The following is a 19,655-nucleotide window of genomic DNA, read 5'->3' as shown; positions in this document are numbered from 1 at the left end:
GTGTGTGTGTGTGTGTGTGTGTGTGTGTGTGTGTGTGTGTGTGTGTGTATGTGTGTATCCACTGGAGCCAGATCTTTTTATTTATATATATATAAATATAAATATTAAATATATATATAAAAATAAAAAAATTTGGCTCCATGGACAAAGGATGTACTCCCTTCCTTCTACCCTTAGGGGTCGGGGGTTTGAAACAAATTTATATATACATATATATGTATATATACAAATACACACACATATTTATAAAATGTAATGGCTTCTTATAGATACTTGCAGAGAATGGCAATATTCTGAAATAAAAGACATTAATATCAATTTTCAGTCACTGATATTTTTTCTGTAATATGTATAGGTGAATCTACTAGACAATATTAGTGCCAAGTTCTAGGATTTTTATGTAATTACAGTCTAAGTATAAAGTGATCCAATTTGTCTTTAATAACTTCTGAGGAACAGACATTCTATGTATTTAAGTAATTTTTTATATATTTAACATTTTGGAATGTATCTACATTGTTTTCCCCCAAGAAGCCTTCTCTGAGTTAAGCTTATAGCACTCTAAAAACATCTTTGCTATGAGATCTCTTTGTGTGTGTGTGTGTGTGTGTGTGTGTGTGTGTGTGTGTGTGTGTGTGAGAGAGAGAGAGAGAGAGAGAGAGAGAGAGAGAGAGAGAGAGAGAGAGACAAAGACAGAGAGAGAGAGAGAGAAAGAGAGAGAGAGAGTGAGTGTGTGTTGGAGTTGAGTTAGAGTTAGAATTGAATTAGAGTTTGTGTGACACACTAAACTATTAGGCAATTGCTTTCTGGTTGTTTCCATATTCAGAGAACTTATTGAATGAGAGCTAGGAAAAAAACCTTAGAGATAACCAAATGATAGGATCATTGATTTGGATCAAGAAAGGACCCAGAGGTCCTTTCAGCTCTGTCATTTTTCATATGAAGAACCTGAGATTCAGAAAGTTTCAGTGATTTGCTCTAGGTCACAGAGGTACTAGCAGAGTTGGAAATGTGAACTCAGGTTCTGTGATTATATCATCTGTGCTCTTGTCAATTAAAGATGCAGAAAAAAGTTTAGAGAGGCCCAGTGACTTTCCCAGAGTCATAAAGTACAGTCAAATGAGAACTCAAATCTCCTGATTCCTAGTTCAGGTCTCTTTGATCTGTGTCATCCTTTCATGTATATGCTTAAGCCTTATCTTTCCACGTAGACTTTCATTTCCTACATGTCAGAGCCTCAGTTTAATATTTGTAAAATAAATTTCACTTGACCTAGGTTCATACTCCATTTCCCATACTTACTTAGTTGTGTGACCATGAGCAAGTCATGATATCTCTGAGTCTCATTTTTCTCATCTGTAAAGTAGGGATAAAAATGTCTGTAGTAACTACCTCCTTATAAGATTTTTTGGAGGATTAAATCAAATAAGATATATAAAGCATTTAATAATCTTTAACCCAATCTAAAACCCTTATTATGAATAACATTATTATGTGTTCAAAATTTTTTTATTGAATTGATTTTACTTTTATCCATCTCGACTAGAAAAATACTGAACAAGAGCAAACCTGCAAAAATTTAAAGTATGTTATTCTGAATTAAGGACTACTTTTAGCCTGCACTAGATACAAAACCTTATGAAAACTAGATGTCTAAATAAGTTTTATAAGAAACTTCCTAACCACTCAAAATAATTTAAAAATTTTTTTTTGAAATACATGTTTTTACAGAGAGAAAGAGTTAATCATCAGGAACAGAATTCTACCTCAGAATCAAGAAATCCAGATGTAATCAGTGTTTTTTTTTCTTCTGTTACTACTGCAGCAGAATTCAGAGCCCAATCTTTTATTAAATCTTTCTGGTTTTCATTGATAACAGGCCTATTATAATCCTGACCGTCATCTACTCCAAAGACCTGTGAAATGAAACCAATTATTATATGGATTAAAAAGGAATACCTATGCATAAGTTTACAGAATGGATGGCATCATTAATTGTATAGAAGGCCACTTTTTAAAAATACCAACCTAAAACATGAGAATAAAAACAACAAGCTCATTTCAGGAATAAGAATTAAAAATTTTAAATGAAATGCTGTGTATAATAAATGCATGTCAGAAAATTGATTTGAAAAGATTAATTTGGTCAGGATCAAAAAGCTATATCTAAGCATAAAGATTAAAGTCTCTTCAAAACATTTCTCAATGTTATCAGAAAAATAGAAAATCTGACTAAAAAGATATTCTTTCCTATCCCTATTATATATAACACAGTTAAACAAGATTATTACAAACATAAATAAAAATTTTAATTTAATAACTGTATGTCAAACTATAAAAACTTAATCCACCTGAAGTTTATTAGTACTTATAAACTGTCACTGTCTTGATTCTATCATCAATTAAATTATTTCAATCCTCAAACAAATGAGTTTTTCTTACTATTAAGAGTAACAATCATTGCCTTCAATTCTATTGCCATTAAAGGGGAAGATATTTTTGCCTGCAACCTAGGACCTCAGCTCTAATTCACTGACTGGAGAAGAAGGTAATGAAATATCATTATCATTATTAGTAGTAGTATTTTATAGTATTTGATGATAAATTGCTTTATATCCCAAGGAAGAGTTTTATTAGTAGGTTATAGGGTCAGGAGAATGCTTTAGATGCAATAGTATACTTAGATTTTGGAAAGGCATTTGATAATTTTTCTCCTGATACTCTTGTAGACAAGATCAATAAACGTGGACAAGATGACTGAATAGTTATATTAGAAGTTGGAATTATTTGACTACTTGTTTAACTTAAGTCAATACAGAAAGCAGACTTTTGGAGAATGCTATTGTGTTTTTTGCTTGGCTCTTTTAAATTCAGAATTTATATCAATGAGTTAGATGAAAGTATTGACTAGTCTGATTAAATGTGCACCTAACAAAAAGTTAGGAGAGTCAGCTGATCTAGTGGTAAGAGTCAGTAATTCCCTGCTTCTCAATCTCAAGCAATGAGAATGATAGGTACAAGTGAAAAAGATAAAATTTGATAAGGAGAAATGCAATGTTCTACAGTCTGGTTCAAAAAATTCAGTTGCATAAGTATAGTGGAGAAACTATTTCATTGAAAGCAGTCTAATGGGTTGATTACAAAATCAAAATGAATAAAAAGTGTAATAGGCAAAGTAGCTAATTTAATTTTAATCACTACTATCCAAATTTTGATATTCAGATAAAAAAAAAAGGCACATTATAAACTGGTCTACAGTATCCTGGCCTAGTAACATACTGGGCTCCACATTTTAGAAAGAAAATTCACAAACTTGAGTTTCTCTAGGAAGCAATTAGAAAATTAGAGAAATTCAAAACCTCAAAGAATGAGGATCAAATAAAGTTACCATAAACTTTAGTCTGGAAAAGTGAAAATTAAAAAGTTTATGATAGCCATCTTAAAATTATAAAAGGGTTGTCATGTAGTAGAATAAGATATATTTTGTTTGAAAAGAACTAAAACTAGTGGGTAGAAGTTTCTAGAAAGGCAGATTCGAATTCAAAACTAGGAAAATTGTACTGACAATTATTTCTGCCCCCAAATGGAATGGATTGCCTGAAGGAGGGCAGTCCTCTTGACACTGAAGGTCTTCAAGCATACGATGGATGACTAGAAGTGGTCAAGATAATATTGTAGATAGAATTCATGATTTGGGGAAGAGTTGATTTGGGGAAGAGTTGGTCTGGATGAAGCCCTTTCTATCTCTCTGCCTATGAATCTCATCTTTCAAAATACAATAGATGAGGAAATTGAGGACTAGTAAGATTAAGTAATTTATCCAATATCGCAAAATCAGTTAATGGCAGAGCTAAAAGTAGAAGCTACATCTCCCATTCCACAAATCAATCTACTTTACAAAAAGCTTTTTAGTATGACTCACACTCCCTATTCAACTCATTCTAGGTAGTAAAGTTTGTTTTGTCTAAAATCCAGGATATAGAACATGGAGTTGTTTATCAAATCCCGGTATAATAGAAACAGGAGACAATGAATTTTTTAAGATATGAAACTGAATAGTATTTGGTATAGTGGATTATTAACAAACTTATGAAACTCCTTTTTCACAATGGCTTCAGATAATTTCAGGGATGATAGATTCACAATGGATGCCTTAAAGAAACCATGCTAAGTATATATGCTTCTAAAGTGAAGTTGATATCTAGGAAGGAAATGCTCTCTTCACATATTTACCTTTTAATTGGAGTATTAAGCTCAGGGCTGAGCTGGCAAGTCAGTGCCTTTGATCCAGCAGGGTGATTTCTAAGTATAACACCACCATCTACCACCTAGCATTTAGGTTTGTGAAGTCTTTACAGATATTATCTCATTGTTATCCTCAAAAAAGCCCTAGGAAATACTTGTTATTATTATCATCTCTATTTCACAGATGAGAAAAATAAGACAGAAATTAAATGACTTGTTCTGGTTACACAACTAGCAAGTACCATGGGCAGGCTTTGAACTCAGATCTTCCTGACTTCAGGCCCAGCCTATCTTATTCCCAATGTTACCAAATACCTTGGCTTATTATTGTTTAAGAATGGTACAAAGATTAAGAAAAAAAAATTATTCACATTTGAATTCCCTAGTATTTAGCAAAGTTCTTATATAAATATGATCACTATCTGGTCACAAATATGCACACTAATAATCGAGGAATGCATGCTGAATGAAAATTAAATTTTATAAAGCTTGTGAAATTCTATGATTGCTTTAAGCTTTGCCTTTTGAAAATGTGTAGCAACAATAGTGTGTTTTCAATGTTTTCAAAAGGATCTTAGATTCTGAGATGTTCTATAGGCTGAGAATAAAGGAATGGTATAGGATGTCAATAAAGAAATGCATGAGCAAAAAAAAGGGAAAAGTTGACTGCAGAGAAAAAGTGAGGGACAACTAACAGACACTGTATGTTTCACTGCTATTTTACAATGTCAAGATAAATCTAGGAAGACTACAAACATATTGGGTAGTCAATACTCCCCTCACTATACTACATACAATCCTCTTCCCTTGTGGTGAATTCATGAAAGGAATAGACAAGAGCTGAAAAGAACAGAAAGGTATGGATGGTTTGCAATTGGCATCACTAGAAGGAACATTCATACTGGTATGATCAAAGATTCTTTTGAGTATAGATTTCAAGCTGAAAGGAACTTCAGATGTCATTTATTGAAATCTCTTCCAATTATAGATATTGGAAACTTAGAAAAGTTAAATGGCTTACTCAATGTAAAAGAAATAGATATATGAGTTAATTACCTGAACACAAGACTTCTGACTCCAAATTAAACACACTTTCCACTGTATTATGCTGCCCTACTTTAGTTTTTAACATGTATTTAACTTGGTCACAATTTAAAATATGGAGTTTAACAGAACTGTCTATTCATACTCCAGGACTAGGGACCTGAAGGGAAATATGAGATATATTTGGAGAAATAGGAAATCTAAGAGAAAGCAATGCTCAAAAGAACACTGAAATTAAGGAGACTGGATTCAAGTCTTGGCCTGGCTACCTCTAACAAATCTCAGTCTCAAAAGGGAGTGACAGTGTAGGCTGACTGCAGAGAAAAAGTGAGGGACAACTAATAGACACTGTATGTTACACTGCTATTTTACAATGTCAAGATAAATCTAGGAAGACTACAAACATATACCTACAACAAAATGATGTGATGGAGACTATGTGAAATAATTTTTAACCATAAAGTGTCATGTAATTGAAAACTGGAATTATTATAAAATATACTTATGGTGAAAGCAGTTTGAAACCTATTCTTTTTATTTGAAAAATACTAAAGATTATAACTAAATGGTTCCATTACCCCTATTCCACTGCCTTCTGTAATCCTATCCTATCTCGTTTTTTCCTCTCTTTTAACATCTCTGACTGGTATCTGTGTGACTGTCAATCCCTACCCTCTGAGAACTTCTGGAATTTTCAGAACTTCAGAAGCTGAGTAAGTCCAGATGATCTGATCTAATATGAAGATATACGATGAGGTCAGCTAGAGATCTCCCATTGGATTCTCAGTATTTAAGGAACTGTTGACAGTGACATGAGGATGATGTCTTTAAAGAATTTTCTTTCCTATAAAATTAAAATATAAACTCCTTTACCTTAGGTTTTACAATGTCATGTGAACTAATCATATGTGTAAACTTATATAGAATTTTAAAGAAAAAAATTTAAAGAAAAAATAAAGAAAAATATAAAAAATAAATAACACACCAGAGTACATTATAATGAAACCATCTCCCTTTAACAAAATTGAGGACTAGGAAGGAGCAACAAGTCCCCTTTTTAAAAAAGAATATCAAAGTCCATTTGCCACAAATAAAATTCTTTCATTTTATTTGTAGGATAGCACCTCAGACTTTCAACTAGTCTTTACATATAATTCATACAAAAGTAAATTACCTAATTACCAAGCACAACAAATCAACATTAGCAGGAAAAAGGCTGCTAGAGGCACTCACATTGATAGCAACAAATCTAATGTAACAGACTGCAAAGGAGAAAAAATAAATAAAACCTAAAAGGCAGAGATAAGAACTCAAATGACACTGCATTCAGTATACATTTACTATATAGGAGCAAATGACTTTAGGTTCTGAGAAATCATAGCACTAAATTATCATGTTAAATTATACACACACAAATTTGTTAACTTGATGGTATTTCAACTGAACAGAACTACTGCACAAGCAAAGTGTTTTCAAATCTAGTAATTTTTACCACCATTAAATTTAAATTAAGCAAGAGTATTAATTAACATTACTACTATAAAGAGTAGATAAAAAGGTGAGAAACAATTGGCATATTCAATTAAATATTATTATGGACTAAATTTAATAATATTCCCACACTGAGACTCATGAAGAAAAGGAAATAGAATTGTACATAAAATAGAGCATTATCAACATGCAAAAAACCTAGGAAGTATTTACCACATATGTGATTAGGGACATTTAAAACTATAGTTGGACATCAAGGTGGTCTCATGGAACAAATAACTGGCAACGCAGTCATCCTAAACAGAATTAGGAAATGAATTTAACAAAAGTTTTTTTCTAGCAGTAATTTACACTTAAAATTTTCTTGCTACTTTAAGATCCAATAATTCATTACAAACTCATATTGTTAAGATATTTGCTATTAAAATGGTAAAATCTCAATAGTTAAGAGGGTTCCTGATATTAAAACTATATTTGTGTTCTGTTCAGTTTCTGACTTACAGTAACACAGAATTGGAAAATTGTTAATCCTAATTCTGAGACGTTGGAGATTCAGTGGAATTCTAGGGGTTACAGGTTTGATGTGGGACCCTTCTCTATTAACCAGATGTTTTCAAGGACTTCCCACAAGTTATTGAAATCTGAGGCTTAGGATCCTTGAATTTGATGTCTAGGGATGTCTTAATAGTGAAGAACAAACTGTGGTTATGCCAAAACACTCCCCCTCCCCCCACCACTTTCTCCTTCTTCCTCCAAAGTATTTTTTAAAAATTTGAGTTCCAAATTCATTCCCTACTTCTGTCCCTTCCTCAAACCCCCAAATGAGAAAGTAATCAATGATATCCATTATACATGTAAAATTGTACAAAAACATATTCGACTATTAGTTATGTTGTAAAAGGGGGGAAAAGCAAGAAAAATAAAGTTAAAAAAAAGTTTCAATCTGCACTCAAGAGTTCATCAAATCTCTCTGGAGGTCTTAAAAATACCTACAATGATTACCTACATTATTACTTAAGAGTTCTGTCATTCCAATAAACATTTAACTTTAAAGCTCCTAAGTTGTGGCAACTAAAAGAACTGTTGATCTACAACTGAATGAAAATCACCAAGTCAAAAGGATCCTAGGCAGATAACATGATGTTTAGGGAGAAAAAGGCATTTAACACACAAACCTATCAAATAAATTGTCCCTAATTCAATACAAGTCTAATAAGAGAATAGCTTTCAGACTTTTTTTCATTTATTTCCCACCCAAATTATATGTAAAAACAGTTTCCAACATTTTTCAGAGAATATTGAGTCTTGAACTCTCTCACTCCCTCTCTTCCCCTTAACCCCTACCCCTGGAGAGGGTAAACAATCTCATATGAATTTTACATGTGCAATCACGTAAAATATGTTTCCAAATCAATCCTTTTATGGAATGAATAGGAAAAAATTAACCAAGTAAAAAAAGTTTGCTTTGGTCTAAATTTAGACTTGAGTTCTTTTTCTCTGGAAATTTTGGATCATTTAATATTGCTGAAAATAGCTATTATTCACAGTTCATTGTAAAGAATTCTCACTGTGTAATGTCCTTAGCTCTTATCTCTGCTTATCTCACTCTGCTTCAGTTTGTGTAAGTCTTTCCAGGTTTTTCTGAGGATTCTCCTCCTTGTCATTTCTTACAGCACAAGAGTTACAATCATATACTAAAATTTACTTAGCTATTCCCCAATTGATGGTTATTCCCTCACTATTTAAAACTTTGCTCCCCTAAAAAGAGCTGCTTTAAATATTTTTTTATATATAGGTCCTCCCCCCGCCCCTTTGTTTTTTATCTCTTTGGGATACAAACTTAATAACAGTATGGCTGGGTTAAAGGATATGAAAGGATATACTTTATATATCCCTTTGGACACAGGTCCAAATTGCTCTCCTGAATGATTGAATAAGCACAACACCCTCAATATTACATTCCTGTCCCAGTTTTCCCATATACCTTCCAAATTTTGTCTTTTCCCTTTTCTGTCATAATAGCCAATCTTATAGGTGTGAGGTGGTACCTCAGAGTTGTTTTAATTTATATTCCTCTAAATAAGTGATTTATAATATTTTTTGCATTACTATAGAAAACTTTAATTACTTTGTCTGCTGTCCATATCCTTTGAACACATCAATTGGGGGCTGACTTCTATTCTTATATATTTGACTCATGAGATCTAACTAGAGAGACTTGTAAAATTTTTTTGCACCATTACGATTACTGTGTTATTTTTCTTCTGAGTTACTTCTGTTTAACATCCATTAATCTTCCCCAATTTGCCCTCTTTCTATCAGTCCTGCCTCTCTTATCTCTCCTTCCCTCCTATTTCCTGTAGGGAAATATTTCCTATTCTTATACCCAATTGATTGTGTATGTTCTTCCCTCATTGAGCCAATTCTGATAAGATTAAGTTTCACATGCTCTCCTCTCCACTTGTACCATCTTTCCCTCCACTATGACTGCTCTTTCATTTACAATAATTTATACCATTCTGCTTTCCCCTTCCCCTCCTCTCAATGCATTCTTCTTTCTCATGCATTAATTTTTATTTTTTATACTATCCATCATACTCTACTAATGCCCTTACCTCTATGCCTATGTAAACTTGCAACAGCCCTAATACTGACAAAGTTCTTTAGCATTACAAGGATCCTCTCCTTTGTAAGGATATATATAGTTTAACCTTATTGAATGCCTTTTAATTTCTTTCTTATTTACCATGTTATACTTCTTGAGTCTTGTATTTTAGTCAAATTTTTTATTCGCCTCATCAGGAATGCTTGAAAGTCCTCTCTTTTACTGAATACCCAATCCATTTTCTCCCCTGAAGTATTATATTTAATTTTGCTCAGTGATTTTTGGTTGAAATCCTAGCTCCTTTGTCCCTGAAAGTATCATATTCCAGGTTTTCCAGTCCTTTCATGTAGAAGGTGCTAAGCCTTGTGTTATCCTGACTATGGCTCCGCAATACCTAAATTGTTTCTTTTTGGCTGCTTGCAATATTTTCTCCATCTGAAAATTTGGGAATTTAGCTATAGTATTCCTGGGATTTATTCTTTTGGGAACTCTTTCAGGAGGTGATCAGTAGATTCTTTCAATTTTTGTTTTGTCCTTTGTAACTAGAATATCAGGGCAGTTTTTCCCTTGATAATTTCTTGAAAGATAAGGTTTTTTTTTCCCATCATAGCTTTCAAGTAGTCCAACAATTCTTAAATTATCTTTTCTGGATTTATTTTCCAGGTTTTTGGTTTTCCCAATGAGATATTTCTCATTTTCTTCTATTTTTTCATTCTTTTGATTTATCTTTAATATATTATTTTAATATATTATTTCTTGATATTTCATCAACTCATTAGCTTCTACTTTCCCAATTCTAATTCTTAAGGCATGATTTTCTTGAGTGAGCTTTTATATACCTCCTTTTCCATTTGGCCAATTCTACTTTGCAAAGAGTTCTCCTCAGAGAATTTTGTACCTTTTTTTCCATATGGCCAATTCTGCCTTTCAACAAGTTCTCTTCAGTGAATTTTTGTATATTTTTCTCCTTTGGTCAATTCTGCTTTTTTTTTGAAAGAGTTCTCTTCATTGGATTTTTGTGCTTCTTTTATCAATTTGTCTATTTTTAAAAAGATATTAATGTCTTAAGCATTTTTTGTTTCTCCTTAACTGTTGACTCTTTTTTCCATGATTTTCCTATAAAACTCTCATTTATTTTCGCAATTTTTCTTCTAAATCTTTCTTATTTGATTTTTAAAATCTTTTCTGAGCGCCTTCATTAATTCTTTTTGTACTTGAGAGCAATTCATATTTTTCTCGGTGGCTTTGGATGTAGCAATATTGATTTTGTTGTCTTCCTCTGAGTTTGAATCTAACCTGTCTCCAAAATAACTTTCTATGTTGAGTTTCTTTTTTTGCTGTTTTTTTCCCTTTATTTTTCTGCCTTTTTTCCTTTTAGTTTAAAAAAAAAACTGTTGAAGTTGGGCTCAGTAACTGAAGTTAAGGGAGCACTATTCCATGCTTCAGATGCTTTATGCATAGCTGCTTTCAAATTTGTCACTGGAGATCTATCAGCTTCCAATTCTTCCAAAGTGGTATGATGAAATCAGATGGGTCTGTATACCTTTTCCACCATCTTGGCTCTGCGCCTCTCTCCCCTCAGACTCTTTTTTAAAGAAACAAAGGACTTAGCAAAACCATTTTCAAAAAATATCCAATGGCAATTCTCTTGTGTCTCAGATGTCAAAATAACGATATGCAAAAAAATTGACAAAGATAATTTCAGCTTGTGCGCCATAATTGATAAAGATTTCATACTTGAAGAAAATACAGAAATGTGGAAACAATGATATTACAATTAAATGAATTGAGAACTAAAAGGAGAGATATTTTTAGAAATAAAAATTTCAAAATTCTAAAATAAAAGGTGTAGAAATGAATAGATTAAGAGAAGAATCATGAATATTCCATGCAACCTGAACAAGGGAATTCTAGTGGAGTGCCTCTAAGTATCTATAGTGTTCTTAAGAGATTTTAGATTTTTATCAATAAATTGGATTTAAGTATAGCAAGCAAATGTGGCCCTTTCTGATTCTCCCAGTTGTTAATGTTGTGCCTTCTATCCCTTGTCAGACTAACTTTGTATTTATTTTCTATGTACTAGTCTAAGAACATTTTGTACCCTTCTTTCATCCCAAGTAGACTGCAAACTCCATAGAGTCAGATATTTTCTCACTTTTATATTTATATTTTCAGTATCTAGCCTAGTGCTACTACACACTGGACGGTTAACAGAAGATTGATGACTGTGTTATATATGTTTAACCAAATTTGAGATGATACAAATCTGAGAGGAAAGGTCAACATAGATTTTGGTAGGCTCAAATACTGCCTTAATTTATTAAAATGAAACAGATAGGATAAACATAAAATCTTACATCTGGGTTCAAAACTCTACTTCACAAGATGAGGGTAAACAATATAAGGTCATTTCTTGAAAAATATCTTGGAGTGCAAGTAGAGTGGCAAGTTCAATCGAAGGCAAAAACGCTAATGCAATTTTGAGCTATAGGAAGAGAGGCATAGTTTCCCAAGCCACATCTGGAATGTTTTCATTTCTGGGTGCTACTGTGTATGAGGAAGAAGAGAGATGAGCTGGAAAGTGTCCAGAAGTGGATGATCAAGACTGTGAAAGGGCTTTAAGTCCATGCAGAACTTATCTTAAAATATAAAAATGGAAAAAAGAATAAACACTTGTAGGGGAGAGTTTAGGAGGAGATATAATAGGTGTGTGCAAGTTATATGAAAGGCTTGCAGGTAGGATAGAGATTAAACTTTTTCTATTTTGTGTCCAAAGGGTAGAAACAGCAATGAGTTGGCAAGGAGAAGAATTTAATTTTGATGTCTAGAAGAGTTTCCTAATAATTAAAAGCATCTGAAAGAAGCATCTAGATGATGCAGTGGGTAGAATAATGGTCTTAGAATCAGGAATATTTGAGTTAAAATCTTGTCTTAGATATTTATTAGTTGTGTCACAATGGGCAATTCACTTAATCTCTCAGTTGCTTCATCTATAAAGTGGAGATGTGATAATTGTACTATTAAAATAACAACTCCAAAGATGTTAAGCTAAAATGAGCTAATCTTGTAAAAGTACTTTGTAAATTTATTAAATAAATGGAAGCTATTATTTTAAATGGGAATTGTCTTCTTTGAGAAGGTTTCCTTCACTGAATGTCTTCAAGAAAGGTTAGATGACTGCTTATTGAAAATATATTTTAGATGCGATTCTTTTTCAAGCATGCTTTGGACTGTTGATGTCTTTTACAATTTTGAAATTCTGATTTGACTCAGCTATACAACAGGATAATATGTGAATATGAAACTAGCTTGAAGTGCTGCACCCAAAAAGTAATGAGGAATTATTTGTACTGCTTGGTTGACTGTTTTAAGAATCTATTCTTGGTGCGGTGTTATTTCATTTTTCTGGCAAAGACACAGATAAAGGAATAGATGAAATAAAATTTTTAGAGGACAAAAAACAAATAAGGAAAGCTAAAATTTTGGATCTCAGAAATGTGAGGGCAAACATGTGCCTTCCCAATATGGGTTCAAGTATATAGTATACTAACACCAGGTAAGAGAATAATCCTCTACTGCTAAAATTCCAGGTATATGGCAGGTATCTTTTAAAAAATGATTAAATGATAAAATGCTGGTATTAGATGGATCTTTATTCTCAAGAGTATCATTACTCCTTACAACAATTAAGTAATTTGACACAGAACTAAATTTTTTGGTGACAAAATATTGCAGACATAGTCCTATATGCACGAGATAAATATAAAAAATGGTGTTTCCCTAAGAGTAACTTCAACAGTAATTGTTGTTCAAGGCATGGTAGAAGTAACCATATTATAGGATTTCCATGATTAGAGAAAGCACTGCATATGCTTGTGGGAAATGTTAACATCTGAATACTTGAAAATGTCTAGAAAAATGAGACAAAAATCTTAAAACAAGTCCTATATGAATAGCTGTTTGCAATCTGTCCTATGAAATCTGTTTGGCTTCAATATCAAAACCTTGGCAATTTGTTCCTTGATGTGATTGTATGTATGATTTCTTGTTCATGTAATATGTCAATAAAACTCAAAAGTATATTAAAAAATTCCCACCATCCTTTTGTTAGCTTCCTTTTTGTATGTTGTCTTTTTTCATCAGGTTATAACCTCTTTGAGGGCAGGTAATGTCTCTTTTTCTTCTCTGTATTTCCATCCCCCTATTCCCAATTTTAATTTCTTAGCAAAGATACTGGAGGGGTTTGCCATTTCCTTCTCTAGTGGACTACTTTCTGTCAGAACTCTCCACTATGACCCTTGTAGGTAACCATGCAGCATGGCATAGTTCATAGTTTCAATGAGCTATGTAAGTCCCTCTGCAATGACAAGACAGTGATTCAGTAAAGACCACAAAATGTGGCAAGTCCTCAAAGAGACACAAGTATGAGATTCATCTTACTTGTCTACCGAGGAGTTACTATGTGGGTCAAGAAGTAACGGTTAGACCTGAACATGAAACAACTGATTGGCTTAAGATTGGGAAAGGAGTGGTATTATCATAACTTTATTTAACTTACATGCAGAGTATACCACATGAAATGCCAGGCTGGATAAATCAAAAGCCAGGACTAAAATTGACAGGAGAAATGTCAATATTTCAGATATGAAAATAAAACCACTCTGATGGAAGAAAGTGAAGAAGAGTTATGAATCCTCTTGATGAGGGTGAAAGAGGAAAGAATAAGAGCTGGCTTGAAACTCAACATTAAAAAAAAAAAACCTCACAAAGATCATAGCAACTAGTTCCATTACTTCCTGGCAAATAGAAGGAGAAGAAATGGAAGCAGTGTCAGATTTTTTTTCTTGGGCTCAAAGATCACTGCTGATAGTGACTGCAGCCATGAAATTAAAAGCTGTTTTCTTAGAAGGAAAGCTATGGCAAATCTGGGCAGTATACTAAAAAACAGAAACATCACTTTGCCAACAAAAATCTGTATAGTCAGAGCTATGGTTTTTCTAGCTGTGAGAGTATGTATGGCTGTGAGAGCTAGACAATAAGGAAAACCGAGTGTCACAAAACTGATGCTTTTTCATGGCTGGAAAACACTTTTGAGAGACCCTTGGACAGCAAAGAAATCAAATCGGTAAATATTTTAGGAAATTAGTTTAGACTACTCATTTGAAGAACAAATACTGAAACTGAAGTTTTTCAGTTTGACCGCATAATGAAAATGCAGGACTCATTGGAAAAGACCTTGACTGTGGGAAGACTGAAGCAAAAAGAGTAGGAAACAGTAGAGTATGAGATGATTAGTTAGTGTCATGGAAGCAACAAACATTAGTTTGGACAGACTTAAGGAAATAGCTGAGAATAGAAGGGCCTTTTGCACTATGGTCCATGAAGTCACAAAAACTCAGACATGACTGAATGCAAAACCTCCTCCTTCTCCCCTCACCAAAAAGGTCTGTCTCTGAAAAATCCCATTTTAGATTTTATAGGAAAACTGACAACTGAAAATGGGGTTTGTAACAGGCAAGTGAACCTGGAGAATTTAATTTTCTATATAGAATTCTTGTCACACATTTCAATGGTAAGCACACAAGAAATGCAGAATCATACCCACATTAGGGAAACTTCCCTTTGGGAAATTTAAATAATATGGTAGAGTGCTTTTAAAACACTCCAGAGCCTTATCTGGATCCTACAGAATCCGCAAATGACCTAAACCACTTAAAGCAGAGGTTCTCAACTTTTGAGAGATTGAGGAGGGGTGGTACTGGATCCCTTTTGGCAATGTGGTGAAATCTTCTGACCCTTTCTCAGAATGACCCTTTTAACAGAAGGAAACAATAAAATTCTGTTACAGGTTAATGAAAATAAAGACGTAAATTTTTTTCATCTACATTCACGGACCACCTAAAATCTATCCACACAGTCCAGGTCTTTAAGAATCCATTACTTAAAAATAAGTCATTTTGATTAATGATCAAAAGTCTGACTAATGATGTCCCCATATCCTGCCACAATGGCATAACACTTTGCATCTTTGGCCTCTCCTAATTTCCAATTCTTCCAAAAAGTATTGTACTTCCATCCAAAATTAGGATCATAATTTTTAAGATGGAAGGGCCCTTTAGGGGCCATAAAATCTAATCTACTTTAGTTTACAATGGAGAAACTAGGTACTAAGAAAGGTACAGGGAAATTAAGTGGCTTAATCATAGAGCAATAAGAAAGGAGTTTTATTAAGATTTTCATGGCTTCAGATCCAGAGCCCCATTACATTCCACTACACTGATTGCTTTGTGTGTGTGTTTATTTTATGTACTCCTAGTATGACATAAGCTTCTTGAGGACATGAAATGTTTCACTTTTCTTTCTCTCTACCCAATGCACAGTGACTGGCAGGTGCTTGCTTATTAAATTGAATTTTCCTTCTTTTCTTCCTTGATCTCTGTCTGTGACAGTGTAAATAAACTTGTAACGCTTTATTTATTTATTTTCTGGGTAACCAATCATGCTTAACCAATTCAGAAGATCTACTGGAAATTACTCAACACTTATGACTTTAGATACTGGGTTAAGACATTTATTCACCTATGACCAGTTCTCTCACTTCTGTTACTGTACTTATGTAATAATTAATGGGTTTAACAAATATAAGAATTTTAAAAATTGTTATAGTCGCCATTTATAAAAATTAACTTAAGTCAAAATACTGTTAGTAGCTTTAGTAGCTTTATTACAGCAAGGTAGAGATAGTAAATGGAGAAATGTAGGAAGGAGATAGAAGATATTGCCTAGCCAAATTAACTAAGTCTGGATCTGAGTGCCTCACAGAAGGGAGCATCCCACTGAAGACAGGAGAAGAGTCGAAAGGCCAGTGTCTCCAGTCAGGGTCTCCTCAGCCCAAATGAGTCACCGAAGTTGAACTCCTCAAGCCACCAACGCAGAAGAACTCCATTGCAAAGACACCCACACAGCAGAATCCCTCTTTCAGCAAGAGCCACCAAGGCAGCAGAAATCCAACACAGAAGTCCTCCCTCAGCAAGAGCCACCAAAGCAACAGAATGACTTAGAATCCCCTTGGCTGGTTTTTATATGCAGTTTTCTCCACCTCACTTCCTGTCTCTCTAGTTTCCTTTCACTGTGGGTTGGTCTATCACTTCCCAGGAACCAATCACAGTCTCCTAATTTGCCTAGAACTGCTGGGGGGGAGGGAAGGGCGGGGAGGGAGAGGCAGTGCTTGTGGTCTTTTAGGACTAAGTGTTAATGACTAAGTAAGTGTGAAAGGCAGGGGACTTCAAGTTCTTGATTAAGTTAAAATAAACAAAAAGAGTTTAAATTCTCTTTCACACTTAAACTAAGGATGGAAATAGGATTTGTCTCTAATTTCTATATAAAGGTAAAACCACCCTAAGGATGTAAGCTGCCATATTATTACATAGGAGAGGGAGGACCAGTTAGTCTGCATGTCAACAGGCAGGTACATAGCTTAGTGGACCCTGTCCAAGGGAATCCTCTTTAGTATTAGATAACCATCAGCCCTTCATGCATGTAATTTAGATTCCCCAAACCAAGACATTACCAAGATTCTGTAATATTTTTTGCCCCCACTAAGTATGCCCTGGGCCAATGAATGATTTATTCTATTCTAGTCAAATTCTATTCAAAAAAGGATATGGGGGCAGCTGGGTAGCTCAGTGGAGTGAGAGTCAGGCCTAGAGACAGGAGGTCCTAGGTTCAAATCCGGCCTCAGCCACTTCCCAGCTGTGTGACCCTGGGCAAGTCACTTGACCCCCATTGCCCACCCTTACCACTCTTCCACCTATGAGCTAATACACAGAAGTTAAGGGTTTAAAAGAAAAAAGAAATTATAAAAAAAAAAAAGGATATCAAATTAATCCTTATGCTTTCTCTTGCATGAGCAAAATGTACATTGCTAGTTTGGTTGGTTCTATGTGAAACATCTTAGATGTGAAAAAACATCTTATTTCATGCAACTCTTGTTAATGGTCTCTCTTATTAAATATTCCATAGGAGGTCCATCCAATCTGCTGGAGGAGATTTCTTTTAGATCTCTTTACAGTGCTAGGATACCAATAATGGTTGCATTGGTTATCTCTTACACTTGCTACATAATTGCTCTATGCTTTTTTCTAGTTATACAGGTCTCTAATGATATCCTTTAAATCCCCATGTCTTACATAATTCATTGTGGTATAATGGTTAAATTGGGATTTTGACTAAATGAGAAAGTTATAAAAAAGTGGTTACCAATTATTATCCCTTAAGTCAGGAAAAGTGTTAGTGGCTTTTAATAATTTTGTTTAATTGGAATATCAGTAAAAAGAGGGAAATGTGGAAGGGAAAGAGGTAAGAAAACTGCCTAGACTACCCTAAATGCTGATCTGGTAAAATGAAGCTTGCTCCCTGACAGCATTCCAATCTTCATGTGGGAATCCTAGTCACTCACCAGCAAGCCAGGCAGGATCCAGGCAAGGTCCCAATGCAGAAAAACCCTTGTGAGCTAAGCTCACTGAGGCAGCAGTGAACCCAACAAGAAAGTCGCAGACTCCAAGAAGCTCCAAGTCGAAAAGCCCCAAGGAGCCGTCCTCCAAAGAACTCCAAAGGAGAAGCCTCAAGGAGAAGTCCCTTGGACAGAAGTTCAGGACTTTTTAATAGTTCTTTTCCCATATCACTTCCTGTCCTTTCCCCACTTTATGGGGACCAATTGCAGTCTTTCAATTTGTCTAGCATTGGTGGGGAGATTAGGGGGATGGCCAGTTAACAAGTGACTTGTGAACTCTCATACATAGTGAGGATAAGGTACTAAGCAGGGGTACTTAAGTTTTTGATTGATTAACTTAAAAGTTGCTGATTCTTAGAGTTTGATTCACTCTTCACAGTGGGTAATATTTTGTGTGCCTACTCACACACATCATTAATGTTTCTGCTGTTGTCTGGATGACTCACAACTTTATTTAGTCTAAATATCATAGTATTCCATTACCATACATAGTATGCCATATTGTATCAGTGGAAAAATATTGATATTTTTGAAAGGGGACTTTTTCCAAGGAGAACCATTAAATGAACCATACAATTTTCCAAAAGCAATATAATCCATATTCACAATCTTATTCAGTTCTGGGCCCAGTTTACTGTGTTCAAGATAGACCAATTCTAAAGTCATCCCTTGTCTACTTGGTTTTCTTGTGTGGATCAGTCGGCTGAACTCTTTAGAAATCTTATGGATTCATTAGGAAGATTCTCCATGTTTGGGTCTCGATGTATTCAACATGTCATTTGTAAATTTATCAGTAGAAACTTTATCGTCTGGGAATCTTTTTTATTTGGAGCCTGCATTTGACATTACCCTTGACAGTGGTGAACAGGTATGGAAAGTACCAATTTCCTTGTCTTATGCTTTGCCTGTGATGAATGATCAAGAGGAATGCCAGAATTCCCTTTACTGTTATATCTTTCAAAGTAATTTTGCATGATTTTGACACGTGCACAGGAGGCAACTTATTAGATAAGAGTTTTTTGGACACTGTTTTGCTTTACTAAAGCTAATGTTTTCTCATAGTGAATAATCAACAAAAAGGAGGTTGTACCTTCTCCATCTTGATATGACTGCAGAGTTGTGCACTATTATGGAAGCTTGTTAAAACTTGTGCATGCTTTTCATCTAGGACATTCTAGATTGCATGTGTAGATTATTCTAAGTAACTTTTTAAAGGTGTTATTTTTGGGGTATGTTTTTTCGGAAATGAGGCCCATAATTTTTTCCAAGGATTTCACATCTTTCTCCTCTTGGGATATCCCTGAGATATCTTGAGAAGCAATATGTTAGTGCCTTTGAAACTGTCATCACCAAAACAAATTTCTTCTATTTACAATTGGCGCAGTCTAGCTATTCTTAGTGCCTTTGTGTTCTATTTTCTCATTAAAAATGTTGATGATTGTAATGTTAAGACTACAAATGTGAAGAATGCAATGTTGTTGATAAAAAAAGTTTATAGATCTTTTCCAATTCCTCTCTTTTTAATGTTCTTTTTTTCCTTCTATTTTGATTCTGAAACTCTCAAGGATATTATGCATTAGTTAGGTCTCCAGGCAGATTTTCATTGTACCTGTTTTTTCAGTCTTCTAACTCTTTTATTGGATGATATATAATGTTACATCATATCTGCTTTTAACTTAGGTAAATTCAACTACAAATATTGGGGGAAGGGAATAGTTGGGAAGAGAAGAAAGAGAAAGTAGAAAGGAAGAAAAGAGG

The 19,655-nt window shown here is 34.1% G+C and overlaps 1 protein-coding gene across 1 annotated transcript in view; it reads right to left on the bottom strand.

Annotated features, from left to right (window-relative positions):
- The window catches only part of CEP170 (centrosomal protein 170), a 132,288-nt gene that overhangs the window by 45,208 nt on the left and 67,425 nt on the right, over nt 1-19,655 (bottom strand). Inside the window, exon 10 of the mRNA XM_044674980.1 lies at nt 1,767-1,916. Coding sequence (XP_044530915.1) covers nt 1,767-1,916 — 150 coding nt within the window. The remainder of the gene's footprint in view (nt 1-1,766; nt 1,917-19,655) is intronic.

This window comes from Gracilinanus agilis, chromosome 4 (assembly GCF_016433145.1).
Source record: "Gracilinanus agilis isolate LMUSP501 chromosome 4, AgileGrace, whole genome shotgun sequence".
Classification (NCBI taxonomy): Eukaryota; Metazoa; Chordata; class Mammalia; order Didelphimorphia; family Didelphidae; genus Gracilinanus; species Gracilinanus agilis.
Note: the sequence above shows the minus strand (reverse complement) of the source record. Positions and strands in the feature narration are given on the sequence as shown.